The sequence below is a fragment of the Rissa tridactyla genome, chromosome 1, assembly GCF_028500815.1.
Source record: "Rissa tridactyla isolate bRisTri1 chromosome 1, bRisTri1.patW.cur.20221130, whole genome shotgun sequence".
Taxonomy (NCBI): domain Eukaryota; kingdom Metazoa; phylum Chordata; class Aves; order Charadriiformes; family Laridae; genus Rissa; species Rissa tridactyla.
In genome coordinates, this window is record NC_071466.1 from 160,817,953 (window position 1) to 160,844,070 (window position 26,118).

At 37.5% G+C, this 26,118-nt stretch overlaps 1 protein-coding gene across 9 annotated transcripts in view; it reads right to left on the bottom strand.

Annotated features, from left to right (window-relative positions):
- LARGE1 (LARGE xylosyl- and glucuronyltransferase 1) overlaps positions 1-26,118 on the bottom strand; it is a 290,753-nt gene that overhangs the window by 159,326 nt on the left and 105,309 nt on the right. For 6 of the 9 annotated variants that reach the window (XM_054192882.1, XM_054192875.1, XM_054192866.1 and 3 more), the window contains one exon: positions 5,889-5,939. The exons of 1 other annotated variant lie outside the window; for it this stretch is intronic. In XM_054192882.1, coding sequence (XP_054048857.1) covers positions 5,889-5,939 — 51 coding nt within the window. Of the gene's footprint in view, positions 1-5,888; positions 5,940-10,316; positions 10,439-26,118 lie in introns of all 9 variants that reach the window. 2 more of the 9 variants (XM_054192908.1, XM_054192917.1) reach the window with 2 other exon arrangements.

Sequence of the window (26,118 nt, forward strand, 5' to 3'; positions counted from 1 at the left end):
AGTAAGCACTGAGTGAAAATAAGATTTTATCAGGGACTTGGCTTGACGAAGATAACATGTTATCAAGAGGGGAACTTGGCAAAGATAACACGTTATCAATATCAGGAGTAAAGCTTGGGGAAAATAATGTTTTAATACCTATTAGATTCTAAATAAGCCATCTGTGCTCTTGATGAATTGTTATTTTCTCCAAGCCCCATTCCTGTAAAGATGCTGATTTTTTGGCAAACCACTTCTGTAGCAGTTGGGGAAGGGGGGTGGGGGGAGAAAGAGGAGAAAAGGAATTTCTTTCTCCGCAAAGCTAGAGGGGTATTCTCTTTCTTTTCAAAAGCTTTGCATGCAGGTAGAGACTGCCAACGTGACAGCACACCAAATGTTCAGACACCAAATGGGTATTGGAGGGAAAACTCCTACAACAATGCTCTGCAAGTATACTGCAGAGAATCCCCTAACAGAAGAGGGTCAATACCTCTTCTGTCCTTGACCACCCTATCCAGGCTCAGAGGTGCTGCCTATAGTATTTTTGGCAGAAGCACTTCTCTACAGAGCCTATGACCAGCCATCACTTAGCAACGACTTTTTCTCATAAACAACCACATCACAATTAGCAGAGGTCACTTGGGGGCACAAATAAATGACCCCTTTTAGATCAGTTGCAGACATTATCATTACTCAGCTAGAGGTCACTATTCGCACAGCTTGGCTGACCCAAAGGGTCATGCAACACCTCTTACCTCCTGCAGTGCAAAGCATCCAACTCCGTTTAAGTGGTCAGTGGAGTTGGTTTGAGCCAGCCCGATTGCCTTTGCCCTCAAGCATTTCTCTCTACCACCTTCACGACGGGGTTACAGTCTAGTGGGTGTTTGTGCCCTGAAGCTGAAACCTTCTGCAACTCAATTATAAATCTTCAGAGTTACAATCCAGATGAATTTAAACAAACTGTGGCATCTCCTGGAAAAGGAGAAATCAAATTCATAGTAGGATGGACTACTTACTGCCTTAACTGTGGGTGAATGCCACTGGTTGTTCATAGGAATGGGCAAGCAGGGAATAATTAGAAGGGAAGCTGTGGAGGGACTGTAGGAGTGTGATGTGAATAATAAAGCACACTTAGGAAAAGGCATATGAATGATATCTGCAGGGTAAGTATTTGTAGCCAGCTGAATTTCCCTGGTGTACAGTAGGAGTGGGAGGGAAGACAATTGGATCTGTTAATCTGAAGATTTCCTATGGAGGAGATGCATCTCTTTTTCCATTAACCATTTGGATATCTTGTGCCCAGAGATTTCTCTATGTTCAGGTGTGAGCTTGGTGTTAAGGTAACTTCTGAGGCCCCGATATAGCAGAATACATACTCAACAGCGGGCAGCCATTACAGCTCTCTAAGGCAAAGGATGTGCCCAAATGCATCCCTGCAGCTGTACACAGTACTGTGACTATCATTCGTGGCAGTAGGATGTAAAAGACTGAAACTCTTTTATGTTGGTTCCTGCTCAGTAAAACACTGTGGAAGAGATTGCAAGGGAAAAGTTTAAAATACAGCATTTTACAGTGTTTTTTAAGAGTACAGAAAGTACAAAAAGTATCTATAAGCTTAGAAAAGATTATAAAAATACCTATAGGTTTCTACAATTGCCACAGTAACCAGAAGCATGAGACAAGTATGCTCAATCAAAGCCTAGTAGTAGTTAATTCAGATTCTGTGCTGATGATTAGCCTCAGCTGCTCATCAATAGAGACTCCAGCTGATAATTATTAAGTTAAACTTCTAAGCAGTATTTGCATATGTAAAGCACACTTTCCCTGCTGAAGCAACAATGGATGCTATAATGCATTTCCTGATTGTACAGCACTTGGATTTGGGGAACCTGGGCAAGAGAGTCTGCTTTCCATATCCTTCCTTACCCTCATCAGGCCAATCATTCAGAAGAAACGCACTTATACATACTGATGTCTACAAGCTACAGCAAAAAACAGTCCTAACCCTGCATAACAGGAAAAATGCAACCATTCATTTCAACCAGAATATCTCTAATAAGCATAACGTAAGACAGAGTTTTGCATATTCCTCAAAGCATTTACCTAAGCTTCCTTACAACCTGAAAAATGTGTAACAACTGCTCTGTGACAAGACAGCCCAGTCATCTTAAAAGACATGCAGAAACTCCAGAGGACAGATTCAGCCCATTAATTCCTAGTGACCTCCCGATGTGACCCTCTCCTCCAAAGGAATATCATCACATGGCTCTCTGTTTAGCCTTTTCTCATCTTACTTTCTCCAGACCAGAACTTCGTTTCCTGAATGTGATTCTTGGTCATCAGTCATAGCCATGCCCCTCTGGTTAACTGTAGTATCAAAAATACAGATAAACATAGACCATTGTGTAGATTACATTTATGCATGCAATTCTCCATGTTTTCATAATTATTTGACAGACAAGGCATGCACAGATCTGTTTAATACCAGAGGAGTCCATAGGCCCACTTGTTTTAGGGATAAGAAAACGTAGAAAAGAATTGGGAAGATCTTTATGGAATCCATAACACCGATACCTGCCCCCATGTAGCTCCGTACCACTTCGGTTTAAGAGTCCATCATAGGCTTGCTATTAACAGACCTGAATGATTTTTTTATCAGGCAGCAACAAACAGTAAAGCAAAAGATGTCCAAGTCTGGCTTTGGTTAAACATGGGAGATGGGCTGAAAAAAGGAGGTCTAAGGGAATGCAGGTAGCCAGCCTCTCTAAAAGACACCATTTAGGCTCTTAAGTGGTTGTTTAAAATTTGGTAAAATTTATGTGTCTTGCTAGAAGTCACTTGGCAGCACTGTTACACACAATCTCAGAAGCTGATTTTCAACACATCTACAGAAATGCTGCAGTATTAGTTCAGGCTGGTTGGTGCTGCTGAAGCCTGCTGGAAAGCTTGTTATATCCCTTAATCTCCCTTGGCACAGAGATGCCATCAGAGAACCATACGCTGGTATTTTGATTGAGGCTGCTGGAAAAGGAGATTGTCTGAATACTGACTGACCATCAAGGATTGCTCAAGGATAAATAAGTAAATAAATAAAAAAATCCGAATTCTGCACCACAGCATTTCTTCCTTAGCAAGAACCAGATTTGTACGAACCTTCAAATCTTACAGAGCTCTAGCCATCAATGACAGATATGAGCACATATATATAAAGGCAAGTAGCAAAGAACAAATTTTCAAAACAATGATTTCTCTTCTTTCTAAACGTATCTGAAGATTACACATGCAGACAGAATTATTGCAAGTTTATATTTCTAGTTTAATATGATGTTAGGAAATAACATCAGTGTTATTTCACTGATGACATAGCACTGCATAAGCTATTCATATCTTTCAGTATTGAGTCTTCTATTTTCCCCACTCATTCTCAGCACTTTTCATTTGCTGCACTTGCCATTTCAGCCCCTTCAGACCTAAAGAACAGTAAGGGGAAAATGCAAATAACTGTATTCAGAACACATGAAGGCTGATCAGTGTTATGACATTTATCTTAATTTATGACAAGAGATAAAATAACTCTTTAGTTTCCCGTCCTCCTCATGAACAAAAATGTCACAACAGATCGTCATGTACTATATACAGCAAAATTTCTAACACACCTTGCAAAGAATAAAACATCACAGCAGTGATGCAGATGGTAGGTTACATGTCATGGCTATGACATCAGAAATGAAACACGTAGCATTTTAAAATAGTAGATATAAAAATAAGTCATAATATTAAAAAAAAAAAACAACCTAGAACAACAGTTCACAAATTAGCTAAAGGCAACTAGTTTGACTATTTGCAAAATTTATAATTGCGTTAAACAGCAATAAGTTGTCCATGCAGTTCAGTGGAATCCTAAATAGATTTTCACATTTTCTAACTTTCTCCATTTTTTCCAAATAGAAAGACACAGATGGCCAATCTATTATCTTTGATAAAATAATACTTTTCTACTTAAAATCTTAAGACCCCATAATATACACAAAGGAGAGTAATGAAATAAAAATAAACAAACAAACTAGAAAATATACTCTTACTTCTCATCACAAAGGTAGTGCCTTTATCTCACAAAAATCAACAGTGGTTTCAGAATTAGCTTCAGCGTGGCCAGAAATCTATCCCAGGACTACAGTCTGGTTTTGGTGACCAGACTCGATTGACATGTAATATGGAACCTCTTTTTTGCATTAACTTACTTAACGTTTACCTTTTAGAAAAATATTTAGCTTTAATATATTAGAGATGCTCCTTCTACAAAGATAGAATAAGTACGTACAGAACTGATTTTGTATCAGATATATCATATCAGGTAGATACAGATTTCATTTCAATCGGTGACCTAGGTTTCCTATGAAACATGAGGAAATTACTCTTCTTTATGATATTCTTGTTTTGTTACAGAAGCGAAAAAAGCGTATCAGAAACATAATCCTATTTCAAATGAGTCAAAGGCAAAACTCAGTGACTTTGATGAAAACAAGCATAGGTCTAATATTTCATGACATTCTGCATGCATACAGCATGGTGGTGTTAGTCACTTTTATGTTGTACCATAAATGTACACAGTGCTGTACTGTGGTAGGTCAGAATGTGGGCCATATCCCCTGTGCCCCATCACAAACCTGCTGAGCTTCCAGTACAGCAAGCAAATGAAAATTTTCATTTTTGAGCAGCCACAAGTTTATTAAGGTTAAATACCATCACCTGACAGCAAGATTTCGATGTTCTGCCTACTAAGATTTTGTCTTTTAAGAGGTGAGTTATATCTTTGAAACTAATTCACACTTTTGCTCCTGTGCAAAGAAACATCTTAATGTATGTTTAGGAACCTAAATAAGGGTCCTAAAGAATATGCCTATTCTTGTGTAGGACAACATTGAGGTTAAGCCCCACTGACATGCTTACTTAGTATTCTAAAATAAAGTTGCTTTACTCAATTAGGGTAGCAGTGCTCAATATAAATGGGATCAGCACGTATTTAAATAAACGCTTTATCTTGTTGTTGTTTTTTTTTTTCTCAAGTAGATCTCCTGTTTTCTAAGTTTTCATTATCTCCAGGAATTTCTCTCAAAAGTGGAATATACTGTGGGAGGCCTCTTTAAGAAGCACAAATGAAATACTACAGGGTGGCATTTTTAATCGTGCTTTTGTTAGGTAGGCTGTGATCAGGGGTGACTGCCATAGGCTTTCTGCAGTGACCAAGACTATGAACTAAAGTGATGTCTATGACCAGTTCCTGTGTTGGGGTAAGATGAAGGTGGAGGCATTTACAAAAATTCTCGTATTGTGTTTGGGAGTAAATGGGCTGTGTGCAGTGGTCAATTATAGTCTTGCAATTGCCCTTTATTTCTGTTGATAGACTTTCATTAAAATATCTATTCATCTTCCTTTGTTAGTGTAATTATAGATATATTCATTTCTATAACATGAAATAATTTTTGGTACCTTAAAGTCTAAGCGGAATAGATGGAGACTTGACCAAAATTATTTCATATTAAAAAAACCCAAATCAACACACCTTATGCCTAAAGAACAACCAGACACGGAAAAAAACCCAATAGGTCAGCTACATAAAAAAATGCTTCAACTGTAGAAGTCCTTTAAAGGCCAAGCTAAAGAAGGGAAAAGAAAAAAAAAAGGAAAAAGTAGCTTCCCTTCCAATCTACTCCCACCTTGTTCTAGGAAAAAGGAAGGATCTATATAATTATTTTTAGTTACATATTCCTTATTAATTTGAACAAACCTAGACACAGGAATCAGCTGTTAAGAACTGACAGAGGATAAGGCTGAGGAGTGAATGCTAGAAGAATATTACTTACTTCACCCTTCTTTCCCCTCTGAGAACAGGCTGCTGCAATACATACCCTTACAGCAAATAAGAGAACATGGTCTTCTTCCTTCTAAATGATGACCACCTGCCCAGAAAAAAACTCAGGCTGACAACAGAATAAGAATACTTTATTGTGGCATTACTATCACCTTTACTTTTTAAATTATATCTTCTTCTGGTCTTAACTATCATTAAAATAGCACAGATACTGAGTTATACCAGGTCAGACTTCACGTGCTCCTCTGAGGAAAATCCTACATTTCTATTAGTATATAATATGTATCTTGTCCCTTATGGTAAAATTCCACTTGGCAGGACATTTGAATGTGATTTCTTATGTTTTGAGGGACAGCCTTTCCTCTTTTGAGAAACTGTAAATTCACCAGGTACGTATTTAAAATTCATAGTAGCACCTTATACTAGCACCTTCTATAGAAACGATTTAGTTTCTTATTTGATGAGCACAAATATTTATTGTAAATTCCATCAGACAATGTTTTTCTTTCTTTCCCTGAATAATCTGACTGAATCCAATCAACAGGGAAAGTAAAATTCCAGCCTTGCCTAAACACCACATAGGTCTATTCTACTCTACTATTATGTGACAGTCATTAAATCTTGTTCTATCTCGCAACATTAAGAAGCACACAAAATGTAAGAGTGAGCAAAGAATTTGTTGCCTGCGCTCACTATTTCCCATTCTTAATATTATATTTAAAGTCTTGCAATATTTTATATTTATTGGAAAGTCAAATCTTGGAGTTACACAAAAAAGTATCAGTGCTTTTTGCTTGCTTGTTTCCTTTGCAGTAAGATCTCATTTTCATCTCGGCAGGAGAAAGCTGAAAAAAACATGACCCGTCACGATGAAAAAATCAGGAGACAAAACTCTTAAAAACTTATAATTTTAGATACAGTGAATTATGGCTTCTGAACACTTTGAACTAGCAATGCCGCTTTTTTATTACAACTGTTCAAGTGACTCGTGCTTTACTATGATGAGTACATTCTGTAAGAGCAGACACATCAGCTAGGGTGGGTAAATTGAAGGGCCAGCACTTGTGACGTTCTTGTGATAGCTATGGTGCAACCGTCAATTCAGCCTGAACAGCACTTACCAAGACAATCTAAGTGTTGGGCATTTAAAGGAGCACTAAATATCCAGCAGTAATCTTCAGCAGAACTTTCAAGATAACAGTATTATACCAGATAAATAAATACACAAAATTAGCATGTATTTATAATCAATCATTTGAATTATTGCTCTTGTTTTGTTTATTTTTGTTGGAATTATCCTTGAGAGGGCTCTGCAGGAAAAGTTTTGTACTGAAAAACATGTTATTTCCACTGATGTCTCCCCAGTACACATAACAGGGTTTTCTCCCTCTCCATACTGGGCACTCAAAAGGTATCCATATCCCAGGAAAAATGCTCAGATAAAAGTATCAATTCCACTCTGTCCACATTATAGCATTTAGAAGGCAAAAGTTTAACTCTGCCAAGAATATAAACCTCCAAATCTGTTAGGTATCAATTACTATGTATTTAATTTCACAGCTGTGCCTTTTCCCTTTTTTATTTTTCCCCCTTTTTATGCTTCTCTTGTTCAAGCATTTTGGATCTGGTTCTTAATCGGGTCCTGATGATCCTTAATGCCTTAATTTCAGAGCCCAGCATTCCCCAACTCCCTTCTTCATTTTGAAATTTCTGCAAATTCCATATTCATCCTCTGTGTGGCTGTGCAGACTGTAATCCCTCATAATAGGCTGATGCTGATCCCGCTCTATGGATTAACCAGTGTAAAATGCTTATGCAATGAATTTTCATCAATTCATGCCTTCCAAACTCAGCCCCAAGCAGCCCAGGTATATCTAATCTAACCGACTGGCTTTTATCAGCTGCACACAAGAGATGTGAAAATAAGCCTCATTTCAAGCCTCAATCGCGTAGCTACAACCATGTTATTATTTATTTTTCTTAACAGAATGAGTATATGTGAGGAATTCTACAGTACGCTCTGTAGTTATACATCACTGGGTTTGGTATGGTGCATGTTTCTTTGAAAATTGTGAAATGACAATATTTTCATGCCTGTTTTTGATTAGTTCTCTTAAAAAGAGAGAGGAAAAAAATATATCTGAACTTCAAGTGTAATTCTGCTGCTTTCTTCTTGTGAAATCTGTATTCCCATGCCAGATGGTGTCTGAGTTATCAAAGTTATTACCCTAAACTCAATTAGGGAAGAATGAAAGTAATTAAGTAGGGGATGAAGTGACACAAGTATTCAAGATATAAAGCATCTAACATAGGTGAGGATTCTCTAAATTAGATAGAAATTAATCTATAAATTCAGCCTAAAACGTAACAGCTTGAGCCTTCACTTTCAAATATTCTAAGACATTGTGCAAAATTCGGTGCTGAAATGGGCACAATTCCCAGTGAAACAGCAGTCTAGAGAAGGTGGGAGTAATTTTTGTATTCTGGAGGGGCTATTACTAGCAATCACCAAATGCGCTCTTAGACAGTTATTGTTCAAATGTTCCTGTATCTGTTGTGGGATGGTTTTCTAGGCTGTTGTGTGACCTCAGGAATGCTTGTTTCTCTTCTTAATCCTGGCTGTTTCATACCCACCACGGCAAAAAACAATTACAGTAAATACTTTTTACCATAAAACCTGTAAAGTAGACACCACAGAGGTGCTATTAACACTCAGTTTATTTTACATTTCTTTTTTCTTTCTCTATTTGCTTTTCCTTTGGTGAAGTAAATCTAAACAATTGCCACTGAGCTACAGGCATGACTGAGAGCTACAGCTACAGGTTTTAAAAGCAGTGGCGAAGCAGCCAAAAATTATTTTCTAATCTACTAATGACAGTCTACTTATAGGAGAAATATGTAAGAAAACACAGTGAAAACAAATCTCTTTTACTTATCAAAACTCATTTCTGCACAGCTACTATTGACAAGAATCATGCATTTATGGATAAAACTAATCAGGATAATTTGTTAGTGCTCTGCAGGCTGTTCGCTCATTTTCTCTCTGACAGATATATGCACCCAAATTCTCACAGTACGCAGAGGTGAAGAAGAATGGTAAGGAAAATATCATTACGTTCTGGAATGCTTAGAATTGGGGCTGCATGGCTGAAAGAAAAGAAACATCTACCGCTTTGGAGAACAGGGATGAAGCTTGTGCTACTGCTACAGGCAAAATCCCTGGCCAGAAGGGGAACAAATTAAATCCTAAGAATGCATGCATCTCTTGTTCCCACACTGGGGACAGAAGTGCTGGGAGGCAAAGGTCCTTTAGGATCATATGCCGATTACACCATACCATACACCATACCATAGATAGGATGAGGGGTAATGGCTTCAAACTGGAAGAAGGTAGATTTAGATTAGGCATTAGGAAGAAATTTTTCACTATGAGGGTGGTGAGATACTGGAACAAAATTCCCAGAGAAGCTGTGGAGGCCCCACCCCTGGAAGTGTTCAAGGCCAGGCTGGATGGGGCTTTAAGCAACCTGGTCTAGTGGGAGGTGTCCCTGCCCATGGCAGGGGGGTTGGAACTAGATGATCTTTACTGTCCCTTCCAACCCAAACCATTCTGTGATTCTATGATACCATACCATATACAACAGTACTATGTTTAAAGAATATAAGGATTTGAAATATAAGCACTGAAAAGTTAGGAAATACCAGAAGTACTTCCGCCTTTATTTGCCTCACGTGCTTACAGGACAAAACAAAGCAAAAAGCACTCCTGCAGTGGAGATGCAAACACTAACGATGGTTCCAGTCTGCAGAGGCGATGGCCTGACAAACTGCAGTGCTGTCATACACGTGCTTAAGGAACTCTCAAGCTCTTTTCCCCACCACCATAAAGAGTGGGCTATTTTTAATGCAGACCACTTAAATCTTGTTTTTAGCACAGCCTCACAAAGGTTACAAACTTATGGGAGAGGGGAACAGTGGGAATGAGTAGTTGCTTAGGAGAAAGTAGAAGCACGGGCAGGGAGTATGGACTTCCTAACCCAGCTGGGCCAGGGTCTCAGGGAAATCCGCCTTTGGTTACATCCTTTCAGCAACAGTGGCCCACACCTTTCCTGAACAGGGCTGCACTCGAAGGCTTTACTGGGACCAAAAGCAGATATAGTCTAAAGACTCAAATATCCGCAGCTCAGGAAAGAGAGGGAAGGGTTGTAGTATGGCCACAGCAGTGCTACCACTCAGAAGTCTTCGAAAATACGATCCATGAGGAGAAGTGAAGCTAATTTATGCCACTGGGAACCTCAAACCATTGCTGACGATAGCAGATTTTCAATTGTATTCTGAAACACAAGGTTTGAATTCTATTCTGAAGCACATTGGTTTTGATTCGTTGCTGAAGAGCTTCCGGGGGAGATCAAAAAGAAGCTACAGAGATGAGCTGGTGATAAAACAAGAACCAAAAAGAACTCACATGGATCCCTGTGGACAGGCAAGTTCAACAAAAAGATGCTGGCAAGGTGGCAACAGACTTCTGCTTGCCTAGGTAATGTCATTTCCCATCCTTTATTACTCATACGGAGCACTGCTGTCTACCTGGAAATGGAAAGATCTTCTCAGAGGGCTAAAACTTGCGGAGTCTCTGAAGGCTTATACAGTGATCTCAGTTAAAATGGAGCATGAAAAAAATGAGAAAAATTAACTACTGGAGACTTACATATCTCTGGGGAACTGATCGATTACAATCACATATGGGATGTTAGGGTACATATTGGACTGGCGCATGCACATGGCTATTAAAGGCTTCTAGAGAAAAAAAAGTCCCATCTGGAATTATTATCGGTTCAGCTGCAACATTACTGAAAATACAGTAATGATCCGTGATATTTTCATGACCACTGCAGGTCAGGACAGGTGAGGCAATGTCACTTTCAAGTAGTGTATGAACGCTTTCATCCTGTGCCACATGGGTAGCATAAAGGGCAGACTGCAAATTGTTCCCTGTTTGACCACTCCTACCATATCAATTAAAGTTAACAATAAATCACGACGAGTGTATCTTGCTGATTGAATTTCAATACATGGAGAATTTTGAACCTAGGGCATGGTACAATGATGGGCTTATATATGTCTTCAGGAAAAAGAGCTTAAACTATTAGGGCAATGGAGCATGCAGAGAGCAGTGAAGCGCTGCTCCGAGAAACATGAAAATCAGTAACTTGAGGTCACATTTCATATATTACTTCATAAAATGAAAATAGCAAACGAGAGAGAGGCACAAAGCCAATTTAGAATAGAGAACACGTGAACCAGAAAAAAAGTGTAATGAAACCCCAGAAATGGAGCTGTTAAGGTGAAGATGTCAAAAATATCTATCGAGTTTAAGAGAACCATAGCAGACACTGACCTTAATTTACATTTTACTAAGGAAAAATGTATCTGGTAGACTTTTGGTTAATTTGTTGAAGAAAAAGAGATCACACACTCTTAAGACTACTCAATTTTAGGGAAACCTAAACAGCACATATATTACACTTACTAAATTCACCTATTCTAGTTTCAGGGGACAATGAAATTCTAGAGAGCTAATAAACTATTTCCTGGTACCTAAAGTTTTTGTAATGTTGACTTACTCAGAGGTATGAGAAATAAATCTAAACCAGTGGATATATCTATGTAAGAGGAATTCTCCATAAGCAGCAACATCCACCATCACTTTCTTTGAAAGAAAAAGAAAATTACTAACTTCAGTAAGAGAAGCCATGGGTGATTCCCCTTATAATTCAGATGAGGGTGAATCCTACTACTCATTTGCAGGCCAAAATTATTAAGACAGTTGATTGAGAACTCTTTCCCAGAACAGCTTGCTCTACCAAACCTATCTTTTTATCTTAATTTGAAATTAATTTATTCCCCAGCTGTCAAGAAAAGTCTAGCAATCAAAAAAAAAATTTAATTTTAATTTTTCCTTTTTCTCATTCCTATTTCCATCGTAGACTGGGGGATGGAAGAATAATGAAATAGAAAAGCACACATAATTATTGTTTTCATTTAGGTGATGAAGAAGATTAGTATTATTTAATTAAAAAACCCACCTATATTGATACTCCCCAATGAAATTTCACTCTCTGGATTTTTTTGTATGTCTTTCTACCGTTTTGACACGACGATGATTTAGAAGCACATTCCATTAAAAGAAATAGTAACTGAGGAACCTAAGAGGAGCAGATTTTCAAAGAAAAGCAGGTGTCTACAATGCAGGTAGGTGCACCTTTAGGCATCCATCCTTACTCAAATTGCTTAAATGACTTTAAAAAGACAGTACTAACTGACTAACTTTGCTCTTGAATATCAGACTTCAGATTTTTTGAAAATGCTATCCCAAGACTAATTATAAATCCATTCTGACAGACAGGTACCTGCCAATGCTCTGTAAGCAGACAAGCCTCAGGAAAAGCAATGGATATTTAAAGAAGAAGAAAGCCCACGAACGTGGAACGTGCTCTGTATGTCAATGGCTGCTATTAAACGGTTTGACCATGTCCAGTTCTAATTTCTATGTTGTACTTAAACAATTTGGCTCTGAAGATGTTGTTAACTTCTGCGTTACATTTATTGTAGTGATAATGAAAATGCCGCCAAAATTGAAATTTGAACTCTTTCCTATTTTAATAAATGAGAGAGGACAGAATGCCTTGTCCTACACAGTGATGACTGGCTTTGTGCAGGTAACAGAACAAAGCATTTCAGTCAGCTCTTGAGAATAAGTTTTGATAAATGTAGCCTAGTTTTTGTCTGCTCAGTTCATCGCAGTGACTCTGAGGCTGTCTGTGCTCAGAAATTTCAGAATCAGAACAGAACTTCTTGTGCTACTGATTCAAAGCCACCATGCAGCAGTTAAGCCAATTTTGAGAGAAGAATAGCAAGCAGCCTCACAAAATTGTATACATCAAACATCTTTATGTGGATGTGTAACGTGGATATGGAAGACTAACAAAAATCTTTTTGTTAGTCTCATTAATTTCTTTTTAAATATGATCATATTAATTAAAATTAAAATACTCCTCATTTGCTTCACCAGCTCCAAATACAACAGGAGGTCCTAAGAGTACCTTTTCCCCAGTAGGGATCATGAAAATTAAAAAAAACCAAAACACCAAAACCAAACAACAACGTCTAATGATTTTATACTATTGTATTAAAAGCCCTGTTACTTTGGTAACAAACTAACAACTAAATCGTTGTTCAGCGGATTTTTCAGGCTTTCAGGCAGTATGCCTAAGCTTCCGAGAAGATTTCTTGAGCCATGAAATGGGGTATGAAAATGTTTAATCCCTGACTGAACTGTTATCCTTGTGGAAGCACTGCGAGTACATACAATTACACCAGAAAAAAATCATGTTCACCAGCAGTACATTTCATTGTTGGGAAGCAGCTTATTATATCAACATAAAGGTTTTTTTACTGGTACAGTTGCCTCCATGCTAGAAATGTTTTACCAGTATAACACACAAATGATCATATACTGGCTACAAAAGACACTGGTTAGGCCACTGCAGTATTTTGCAATTCCTTTATCACTTTCCTTCCTTTACAACTCTATAAATAACATTTTCTAATTGCCAAAAAATTTTAAAAATATACAAAAGTTGAAAGTTGGAGTGGGATTTTTAGAATGGCCTTCTTTAGTTATAAGAACAAATAGGCTGTGCTCATCTTCCTAAATCTCTCAGATACTTTTGATTCTGTCATGTAGGCCTATTTCCTTAGCTCCTAAATAACTTACATAAAATTGAAAAACATATTCCTAGTCCAAATAAATTGCCTCCAAGACTTTCAAAATGGGATGGCCAATATTAAGCTTTTAAGTTAAGATTTAAATTCCGACATGAATTAAAAAGATACTCATAATTATTTAGCTGCTTTAGCTTTCTAAACATTGCAAAACGTTAATACATTTACTTTTGATATTAACAGCAATTAGTCCAAGTACTTACCAGAAATATGAGATACTCAAAATCATGGATTTGCTTTTTTCTTCAAATTATAAATTTTGCAACATGTTTTTTGAGTTTTCAGAAAATTTTTTTCAAGCTTTTATTTGGAAGTCTGAGGACCACAATTTTTCACTTCAGTTAAAAAGAGATTGGTCAATAATCACAATAATCTGTGAAGGTTTTTTTTTTTTTCAAAAAGCAAATATGAGAAAAAAATGGCTATACACTGACAGTCTGTCTGGGGTCAGGTAGTCACATGAATGGTAGGGAGGAAGATTGTTCTTGACAGAAAAATAGCATAGCTTTCTGGCATTTCTTGTTATTACTTAACTGAAACTATTTTATAAACAAAACTACAAACTGTATAGAGATAACAGACTCTGTAAGGCTCAGGTTAGCATTAAAGCAGTATAAATTGAACATCTTCTATACTATCCTTCTTTTATTGTTTTTTCTCAAGAAGTTCCATGAAGGCCAGCAGTTCAAACTCATGTGAGAATTCTTGTTACTGTATAGAAGAAAAGCCGGAAAAGGGACTACACTAAACACGTGCTATTTTACAGCAAAAATTGTATTTAAAAAGTTACCACAGATGTCATATACTTTTACTCAGATATTGCAATGTAATATTCTTCTGATGATGGCGTCAGCTGCCAAAATAAAGATTTGGACAAGCAATTGGACAAAAGAACAGATCAAGAAGTGCAGGTCCAAAATTTCCTCAGTTGCAGTCCACTTTAAAAAGTTCTCTTAGCAGCTGTAGTAAATATAGAAAATCTTCCTTTGATATCACTGAAAAAAAACAACTAAAGTTTTCTCACTTTTGCACAGTCACGGTGGTGGGCTGAGGGGGGGATATACCTAATATTTGGATTCTCAGCTGTAATTGTGAAATTCACTACTTATAAAATCAGAATATAAGGAGTCTCATTTTCTTTTAATGAATCAGCTACAAGTACAATACAATACTCCATCTTTTTAGTTTAAATGAATTTCATGGCACAATTGGACAAAGCCATCTGCTGCCAATTGTCTTGGCAACTAATAGCATTGCTGCTGGCAGCTGCCAAAGAAGAGCACATTGCCATACAGCTGTTACAGTCGCTATAAAACAGACAGCTAGCTTCATCGCTCCTCTCCATTGCTTCTTCCTCCCAAATCCCTGAGGGCTAGATCATGGCCAAAGGACCACTGGCGTCCACTATAACCACTCACATGAAATTCATATCATGAGTTTCAAAATACTTGGTGATGTTCTCCAGTCTCTCACAACTGCCACAATTGAGTTATGTAGGATCTCAGGTTCTAAAGGAGTGCAAAAATACACTTAGTTCTGCTAAAGGTAGACAAAGGCTGAAAAGTAGTTCCCTAAAGTTTTAAAACTAAAAGAGTCAATAAAACTTCCCCTTCATCACCCATTAAGATTTTCTGAAAGAAGTCCTAATCCACCGATACCAGTGGTAAAACTTCCAATTTTCTAATACTCTCTCTTTTGGTCTTTGCTAAATCATGAAAATAGATATGGAAAAAAACCAAAACAACAGCAACATGCAGTCACAGTTGCTTCTTAAATCACCACGTTTACGAAATATAGGCAGAGACCAGACTAACTTCCCTACATTTTGCTACTCTGGTGTGTTCTTAGAGGATTCACAACAAAATAAGTATCAGCAGAAAGGTCACAAAAGACATAAGGAAATACCAATTTGTTCTCAGACCATACATGTTTTAAAAAGTAATTTCTTACTGGTTAGGCTGATTTGATGGATTACAAGAAAATGGAAGTCAATTAAGCGTATTTATAAACTGGCACACTAAACATGTCAGAAATGAACACAACAATATGTAGACCTGACGCTTAACAGAGAATAAATCAATCAAGCGGACACAGATTATTTTATAATACCCACACTCTGAGCAACAAAGGGATGAATAGTAGGTGGAGAGAGTGAAAAACACAAAACCTATTACCTTTTATTACAAACTACTATGACTAGAGCCAACAACCACTTTGCGCATGTAATAGTAGGGACATCAGCACCAGATGATCTACAGGTCATAAAGACTCCTAGACAGCATTAAGTGAATTAACTTGATTCTTAGCCAGTATAAACTATTAGCTGAAAGCCAAAATATCCAGTCAGAGAGAATCCTTGATCTCTTCTGTTGCTCAAGATGGGGAGTTCAGGAAGCTGAAGCCAAACTGACAAACCAGCAAGAACCTTAGTCCAGCTGCCCTGAGACAGAAAATGCGCTTTGAGAAGCAGGGGCAGAGGGAAGGCGGTAACGCTACTGTCTTTCAAGAAAATGTACAGTGCCTTTCAAAGTCACTGGGAAAACAGCATATGTCTTTACATCTTGCAGCACAGAGCCTGGTGGTGACCACAGAGACAGTCTTTAACCCCATGGGATCTTCCCTCCTTCCACCCACACGTGAGGTGACTTGCATGGTTATCTTGCTATAATCCAGTGCCCCTCACCACGCCATGGACCAATGACTCGAGCTCTTTGCCTCACAGTTTTGCATCTAAGGGCGGCTCTCAGAGCTACTTAAATTAGTTATCCTGGGAACACACACTGCTCAAGACACATTTACCCAGTTCCAGACAAAACACCAGCGTTGCAACTTGTGTGTGCACCAGAATTTCAAAAATCTTCAATGTTAGGCCATTCTGTCCTACTTAGAGTTGATGGGGCTCTGTCAGATCCAAAGCCAGGTGATTCCGAAAACATACCAGCTTCCACTTTGCAAAATATGGTCATTTTCATTTCTTGGTTTAACATTGTTTCTAGGATGCCAGTAACTAAGCCCGGTAAAAACTTATATGCATGTTAATCACATGAGGAAGAAGTTACTGCAGGGCAGTGTGGTTACTCAGATCCTTGGATTTATGTAAGCGCTTAAGTTTATGCAGAATCAGGGCCTTGCATTTTAGAACAGGACTTAATTCATTCTATACCTTACATATTCAGAGGGAAAACAGCTGTGAGTGAGTGCAGTCTTGGGGTTCTGAATTTAAAGTTCAGAAATTCAAAGTCATACATGGTTCCCGCAGCATCCATTACTCTCTCCACTGGCACATATGTAGTGCTTTGCATTGCTGTTTATGCTAAGAAATTTATGCCCTGAAGTGTATGTAAAACATTACCAACTTATGTTTCCCACAGCTGCTGTAACTCTAAAGTTCCTGGCTTCTGTGCATTTAAATTAATAGTTGTAACAATACACCAAAGCCTTTTCTTGCACTGAAATTCAATTCTAGATTTATTTTTTTTACAGTATATAACCAAAACACTCAAACACTCATATTGATCTCCTGCTGAAATAGCTCTCCTTCTCAGTAAGTTCTGAAATAACAGTAGCAGGTCATTTACTGCTGCTCCTGCAAAACATCTGATTTTCATACCTAACATTTTCTCAAATGTGTGCCTTTTTTTTCCAATGTCATGGTCACTTGCCCTTGTGAAAGGTCGTATTCATAGCTTGCGCGAAGTTTTTCAGTTAAGCCTTTTTGAAATCACTCACTCCCAGAAAATAACATCAGAACAAGGCAGTGAACGTATTGTTTTATCCCCTATCCTGTGTCAATCTGCACAGCATTTTAGTCATCTCCTTTGTACCTGTCCCCTCCTCACCATGAAATAAATAAAACTTCTAAGCAAAGAAGTACTAGAAGCCTCAACTCAATGGGCAACTTTAGTTAGAATTGGCAAAAATGGGGACAAAGTAGGAAAGTACTTCCTGTTACGGTGAAACAGTGATTGAGTAACATTTGCAAGGTAAATTACTTTCTCCTGGAAAATAAGCAATTTTCTCAAATAATTTTAAAAAATCTTGCATAGGGTCTGCATCAAAACCATAAAATTTTAGCCTGAACAGTCACAGTCTTTGAAAAACTGTAAGCCTCTTTAAAAGGACATTTAGAATGGAAACATTTCAACAATCTTAACTCTTGACACTTCAATATTTTCCTATGTGTATTTATGCAATATGCATACATGAAGAATACGGAACACTGTTCTGTTCCGGTGATCCTTATTAAAAAAGGAACTTGATAAGAAGGATTATGAGAAGAGCCACAGAATGGCCGAACTTCTAGAAAACATATTTCAGAATCAACTGCGGAAAGACAGAAATCTATTAAGATAAACAAAAGTATGGATAATAGGCAATTTGCTCATAGTACCTATGAGAAATACTCAAATTAATTCCGAGAAGACTCTTCCAATTGTAAGAGAATGGTACAAGAACCGGTGGCTGATAACTGAATTTTCAAAAATGCAAGACGAAACAAGGTACAAATTTTGAGCAGAGAAAGTAATTCAGCATCGAAATAACTAGCGAGAATCACCACCAATTTTCTGTCTCTGTACATTTTAAAATCAAGAATGAGTTTTTGTAAAAGATGATAAAAAAAAAAAAATCCTGTGCCCTGTGCCATGCAGAAGACTGCAACTGTGTCTTTTTGCTTGGTATACTAGAAATTCCCTTCATATCGGTGATTTTGGTGAAGTACTGAGAGCACTAGCAGAGCTAAAGAATGTGCACCCCAGAGCTCAGTGACCTCCATTGTACCTTAGCTCCTGCCTGGAGGACCACGCTTCTGAAATTACAAGGAGGAATTTGGAAGTGTGAGAATTCAAAGGTTTAGGGCATGTGAACTAATGCAGTGCTACCACACTTCCATTGTGAAGCCAGCCAAAGCCAAACTCTGCATTTATCTGCTGCCATATCTCATAGCAACAAAATGGCCAGGTTTTCTTTCAAAACTCTACTAGATCATAAAACCTTATGCTTTAATATCATTGGCTGCAACCAAAGAAAAAAAGAAGCAATATAAATGTTAATGAGAAGATGTCTGTTTCACCTTATTTAAAAGCCAGACTAATCCCATAATCCTAACAAACAAAAATACTAGGCTCTCCACAATTACAACATAACAATGTCCAGATGGTGTCTGTCTGTGGGGAACAAGAAGAACAAGGGGCTTTACTAGCTAAATTCCAGTCAAAAATCCGAGTCCCAAGGAAAACTAAGACAGACCTACCAGTGGAGATGTTGAAAGAGTGACTTGACTGGAATAAGTAGCACCTATTGCTATGGAAAGGTATTCCATTTCATTTTTTAAGAGGAATTCTTGTAACACAGTGTTCAGAGGAGTCAGGTAGATATACTCCAATGTTGTAGAAGGAAGAAGAGTTTGCATAACACAGCTTGAAGACTTTTCAGTTTTCCTTTCTAAATTTGTGTGGTTTACTTATTTTAAGAGCTATAAAAATTATAAATCAGCCATTGAGTTCTCAATGAAAGCAGCAAGATTTACAGGTACACATTAACAAAATAGACATATTGAGAGCTAGAAAGACAAAATAGAGACGATTAGAAAGAGTTCATATTTTTTCCCTGGTGAACCTCATTGTGGTGCATAGTTGGAAGTGCCATTTTAGTGATACTAAAGTAGAATTATTGTGCAAAGATATGCTCATTCAGTTCTTTGTAATGCAATACCCCTTTGCGTACTCAGCCCACGATGCTCTAACACAGGCCTAAAGTGGGGCTTCGGCAAAATTTGAAAAGGGGTCTTGAAGCTGAATGATTCAAGCTAGAAGGATATTTCCTCAAGCATAGCTTTTGAAATCTAAATGAAAAAAAATGAAGCAAGCTAATATGCTGATGGGAAAAGAGGAGCAGTATGTTTACTCATCACACACCGAAGTCTTGGAAAGCACTGCATGCTTGGAAAACTAAATGTATTTGAAGTCAAACTGAATGTGACCTTTTTTATTATTTAGAAATTTTAGAAAATCTGTAATTTTTAAACATAATAAAAACTGTGACTTTAAATAATATAAATAGTTGCACTGCAGACAATTTTGAGACTCGGCTTTTGTTAAAAGGAATGTAAGCCATGATATCTTCTATCCAGTGGTCCATACTAAATAACCAGGGGAAGACAGTGTGCTCAAGAAAAAAGGAGGAAATTTGTCCAGGGAAGAGCCAAGAACACTACATAATACCTATCAGAAAAGATAGGCTGGTTTATTGACTTGAGTATTTATTCTGTGCCAGTACCCAAACGGGAAACAGTATGACCGTGATGACTCTTGGGCCCGTTACACTGATGCCAAATGCACTAAGTGCACTTAAAGTAATGAAAAAGTTAATCCAGAAATGAGTAGACAGAATTAATTGGTAAGAATATAATTAAAGATACACAGCTTTTTTTTTTGTTTTTACTATTGATCTTCTCTGATCAGACTGATTCTATCTTTTGATCAGATTTAAAGTGGGCAAATAAAGATTATGCACAGATGTAATACACTAAGGCATCTGGAAGGTGTCGGATCTCGTACCAAATTTTCGTATTGAAAAAATAAAATACCAGGACATTCTATTTAATGAACTAAAAACTGGCTAGCTAAACAGATTGCAAGCAACTGAAATAGGAATTACTGGAATTAGGAATTACTGAATTACGTCAATTACTGAAATAGGAATATCTGCTGGGACCTCAAAGAAGTCAGTACTCTGCTGGTTCCTATTTAATATTTCACTGATACTATGGAAATAAAAAAAGAATTTTACACATGACATAGTTAATAGTGTAAATTATGCTAAAGACAGGGCAATCCTGTCCCACTAAACAAAATGCAGTTCAGTATGTCCAATTGCAAAGGTATACTTTTGAGAACAAACAATGCAGGCCATACCTATAAAACAGAATCATGTATTTTGGAAAACAAGGATCATGGAAGGGACTTAAAAGCCAGTGTAGATAAACAAGCAATTGAAAAAGAGCTTCAAGAGCTGAAGCTATAAAAGAAAGACGGGTGTAAGCAATTAGGTCTTTGGAAGTATAATTGGGGGAGTAAAGAGTAGGAGGAGATAAATATATGTAGTAACTCTGTATGTAGTACTGACAAGAATGATACTTCATACCACTATGACTTCTGTCGTGTGCATCTTAAAAAGCACATTGAAAATCTGGAGAGGATTCAGAAGAGAACCAGAAAATAAGTTGAAGACTAGAGATAATGCCCCACAATTCAAAGAGATCAATCTGTTTAGCTTATGAAAAAGAAAACTGAGAAGTGAGTTGATTAAACTGTATAAGCTCCCTCACAGAGAGAAAAGAGCAGGTACTGAAGGGCTTTTTAATTTAGTGGAGAATGATAAAGCAAGAACCAGCTACTGGAAGCTGTAGTCGGACAATTTCAATTTAGAAATAGGGTATACATTTTTGTCATTGAACATGACTAATCATTGCACAACACTCCCATAGGGAGTGATAATTTCCTGTGTTTTGAATCATTACTACATTTCTGAAGGATAGGTTTTAGCCACACAGAAATAACACTGCAGCAAAACCTAAGTAGTCTGCCTCACTACAATAAACTCTGGGGTAAAATACAACGACATGAATCAAAGACCCGCTCGGACAACTGGGAGGTCCTTAATGGCCTTGAACTCAATGAACATATGACTTACATTGAAGTTTATAATTGGTCCTGAGAAGTGCACACTGACAAATCTCATTGACGTTTTTGCTGCTCTCAGGATCAGGCCCTACGCTACCTACTCCATCACTGCATACAAGGTCTAACCTAACATACTCTTGCTGTCAGTTCCCAAGTGTGTCTCTTGACACATTTTAATTGGAAGGCAACCTATCAAGAGAGGAAGCAGACATTTCACAACCTTTTTGCTAAGTAAACAAGCAGGCAATTGCCATCAGCATCTGTGGCCAAGTTCCATAGAGCCTATGAAGCTGCCAGATGTCAGCGCAACCATTGGTAGCTGCACATTGCAGTGCAAATTGGCGTGGATTATCACAGAATTTCCTAAGAGCTGCTATTCCCTGGACCTTTCATCTGAAAACTAATGATTCCTAAATCTATTCCGGAGTTAGAGAGAGAGAGATGCAGCACTCCGTACTCTCATGCTGTAGGTAGTAAGGATAGTGAACAGGAAAAAAAGATGCACATCCCAAGTACTACTTTGAGATGTCATAATTCGTCAACAAATCTTCCTTAAAACTGTACGACAGATTAAAGAAGAAAATTCTGCAGTCATTTAGATGACAAGCCCATGTACCTGCCTTACGAGTACTGCTTAGATTATACAATCTTCATTAATGTGATTGTACCCGTGGATTGTTACTCAAAGAGGTTTGGTTTTCTTTTTTATAGCAAGTAGATTTCTTGTTTCACAGAATGCCAAAGCAAAGCTTGAAATTGTTATCTAGTTGTAAATTCTGATCTAATAATTCATAACCCAAATGGCAACTAATGAGGACTTTTATTTTTAGGAGAACAGAGGCAGAGTTGCTTTAGAAACAAAACTAAAAATTCAATGTAATGATTTTTGTGATCCAGAACTCATGATATGAGGACATTTGGGATTGGCAATACTGTAAACGTTATTTTTTTCTAGCCAAAGAGACACCATCAGTCAAATTAAATTCTATTAAATCTTTAAAAATGGAGACTGTTTAAAATATGTAAAAGTTTGAGAAATTACATCCATTCTTTTTCTGTCTATTTTTGTGACTTTACTATTAGATTTTCTTATTTTACAGACTAAGAAAAGAGAAGGGTTTTCTGTTCACACAGAGATAGACAGATACAATCTTTATTTATTTTTCTGATATTGAAAATGGGTATGTAATGAAGCTTTCCTACGGGTGAGTTTAATTCATTCATGATAGTTATGTATCACCTCGTCTTGTAATTTTTTAACATACCCCCGTTTTTGAAAAACTCAATTAAAAGAAAAAAACTCTTTAAATTGCCAGAGATAACATTTATCAGCTTCAGGATGGGATTCACCAAGTAGCCTGAAGCTCAGTTAAGTATCCATCTTCTTATAATTAATCAGTTTTTCTTCTTTTTTTAAAGGAAGAAAAATAACCACAAAATGGAAAGAATGGATAGGACTTAGAGAATAATTACCCTTGAAGGTTAAAGATTTTCAAATACTCATTAAACAAACGAATGGAGCTGTTAAAAAAAAAAATAGTAGTACTGGATTTTCTTTTCTGATAAATTTCAAGAAAATTGAGAGGTCCTCTTTGATTTATGTGGTAAAATGTATCCCAGCGTCCTCCCTTTCTTGCCTCCAGTGAGCTGCTAACTCATTCTTTTCCAGAAGTTTTACACTCATTTGATGCTACAGATTCAGAAATAAACAACAAACAGAGCTACATTTTTACAGGGAATAACATTTTTTCCCCCTCTCAACCCCTGCTCCCAAAGTAAGATGATCCTCAAACTCAGATGATCTATTTAAACCTCTATCATTCAAAAAGATACTATTTTTGCCACTGTAGAAAAATGGACATATCTGTAGGTACTCCATTGATAACACTTAGTTCTTTAAGTATCTTCTAAATCAAATTGCCTTTCAGACTTTCAAAGTTCTACTTTGACTACAAAAAGATATCGAAATAATGCCCCATAATTACTAGCAGTAATTACCCCAGTAATTACTAATTAATTATTTGGGAGTTGCGTTGAATCTTTTACCGCAAGGCTTTGCAAATTTCTGACAGCGGGAACCGGCGGGTAGGAGACAAATTGCCCTCTCTGTGCTTAGCAGCAGCAGATCCAAACCTCCCTGGAAGCAAGCAGGTGCTGGCTGAGAGACAGGACGTAACTGGATGGATCAGTGGCTCGGATCTCTCGGAAAGGCCTCTGTTCTCCTCCACTGGATTTTTTTCAGCCCCTCTACTCTTAGGCTACCTCCTTGCCCCTACTCTTACCATACTAACCATTACGTCTGTACCTTGGTGATGGGTCATGGCAGCTCTGAAGTGCAGACACACCAGAAATGTTTCATTAACTAGTTCAGACACTGACGACAGTGAGGCTGTATGAGCTCAGGCTGCACATGGAATCCCAAAACATCCATGCTGCCGCAGTACCAACAGCAATGAAGATACTGGATATGCAACAGCAGTGCTTCAACCGTGCTTTTAAAGGCCATGTAGACGTACTTTGAGTTTTGCGACCCTGTCAGAATGAATGAATTGCTTTGCTTATTTCTAGACAACATCTAAACATATTTTCTCCCTCCTAGCACCTCTTCTCCCCACCCCTTCCCAAGTCTGGTCTGCTATCATGAATGACTGAGCAAGAGACAGAGCTTCTTGTCTTTTATTTCATGTCTTGCCTCTTATTTCTCCCTAATTGCATTACTTACAGTGAAATAATGCTAAGACTGTCTAGCAACTCACTAACTGTAAGTACAAACACCCTCCAACAACACCATCATTTCTGGGAGGCATTAGCCCAACATACTAAATTATGAACGCTACACAGAGAGAAGCAGGGCATGGATTTGTGAAGAAATTGTCATCTGTCTGAAAATCTTGTACTTTAATTACTCTTGGCTGGCTGTATGATTTCAAACCACATTTTCTTCAGTGGAAGCCCTAAATAGAAATGCTCCTAAACAGCATTTAAGTCTGTGCAAATAAACCAGATGCAAGAAAACTATACAGCTGAAGAGTATGTTACAAAAAAAGAACAGAAAGCTAACTTGGTTAGGAGAAATTTACTCATAAAGAGGATAATTAATCATCATATAAGAAGGAGTCCCAATACAGTATGAGAAACTGCAGTCAATGAGGTTTTTATGTTAAGCACAGCTAAGCACGTATTTAGACAGTAGACTATACAGCATTGGAAAGCAATAGACAGGTGAACTGCACACAACTGATTTGCACAACTTCTTCATTCTGAAATGTCACTGTTGTATATAAAGGAACATCTGAGACATATTGGATCTTGTCTATTTTAACTGGGAGGATGCAACACACTTGTCTTTTATCTCCATTTCCAGGCTCCTCGAGACTTTTGCACAGAACACATTATAACTTTGCTGAACAATGTTGCTTGATTTCTAGTGAAAATCAATTTTAAAAAGAGGAAGCAAATGGGATTATATATTTAAAAAAAAAATCACACACAACAAAAGAGAGAAAGAAAATTAATGATGTACATGTGGAGGGAAACTAGCAGTGGTTAAGATTTTTTGATCACATCATCATTGGTGCTGAACGAGGAACATAAAGACTATTAGAGAAATACTAGAATAGCAGCCCTTATTCCCGCTAGGCAGCACTGCAAATATACCCCCAGGAATTCAGTGATAAAATAGAGAAAATTGAACATGTGTGACAGAGAGCCAGAGTGAAATGAAGCACGAAAAAGAAGTGCAACACAAAAGGCTTAAAAGGGCTCAGGGTGTGAAAACACTGAGGAAAAAGTAAGAGCGTGAGGGATCTGTGAACCCGTGCAAGTGCAAGAGGAAAACAGGAACAGGATTTTGAGTGAGTAAGGCTGAAGGTGATAGAGGGTAACCAAGCATAAACATGAAAGAAAAAGCAGGGGTACGAATGACCCTACAAGTGAGCAATAGAGCATGGCAGTGACAGGCGGTGATGCAATAAGAGATGGCAAAAGAAGGAAAACCAGATAGAAAAGAGTTGTAATGATTAATTTCTTTTCTGTTTTTTGGGGTTGCTTTTACTTTTATCATTTATCAGAAGAGAGACTGTTACATGAAAACAGACCAGCAAGCAATGTAAGAAAATAACTAGAGCCATAGTAACTCCTAAGAATTCTCAATAAACAAGTCATTTGGAAATTGACTTCAATTTTGTCCACCACGCTGAGGTGGTCAGAATGACCATGCAGCACATCATTTGGAAAACAGCAAACTGGAAGAAAGGGGAACCAATAACTTCAAAAGTGTAGCCGAGTGTTTCAATGTTTTCTCCCACATGTGATGAAATATTCATGTCACAGTCTACTGTGAAGCCAAACACACGTAGTGTTTCACAATCAAAAGTCTTTAGCAAGGAATTAGGGGCAGAGAAATTAGGGACTACAGACATTAGGCACAACTATCTGTAGGAGACGGCTAAATAAAAGGTCTACCGCACAGCTGTAGTTACATAAAAATATGAAACCAGGAAATATTTCTCCATTCACATAAAAGAAAATTCAAAGAAACAAAGGTATTCAAATACTTCTCTGGATAACAGCAGCTATGGTGCTCAAATTACTCTGCTTACCCTAGTAGTATACTTTCTTACATATCTAGACTACAGGATACCTTTTTTTCATCCAGTACTCTTTCAAGACAATCTCTACCTATGTAAAATGTCAAATAAAAGAAAGAGCGAGCTGTTTCATTTTGTTTAGTTAATGACAGAGAAACTGCTTGTTTTGGTTTTTTGAAGAATGCCTCAAGTTTATGGGAGTGTTAAGAGT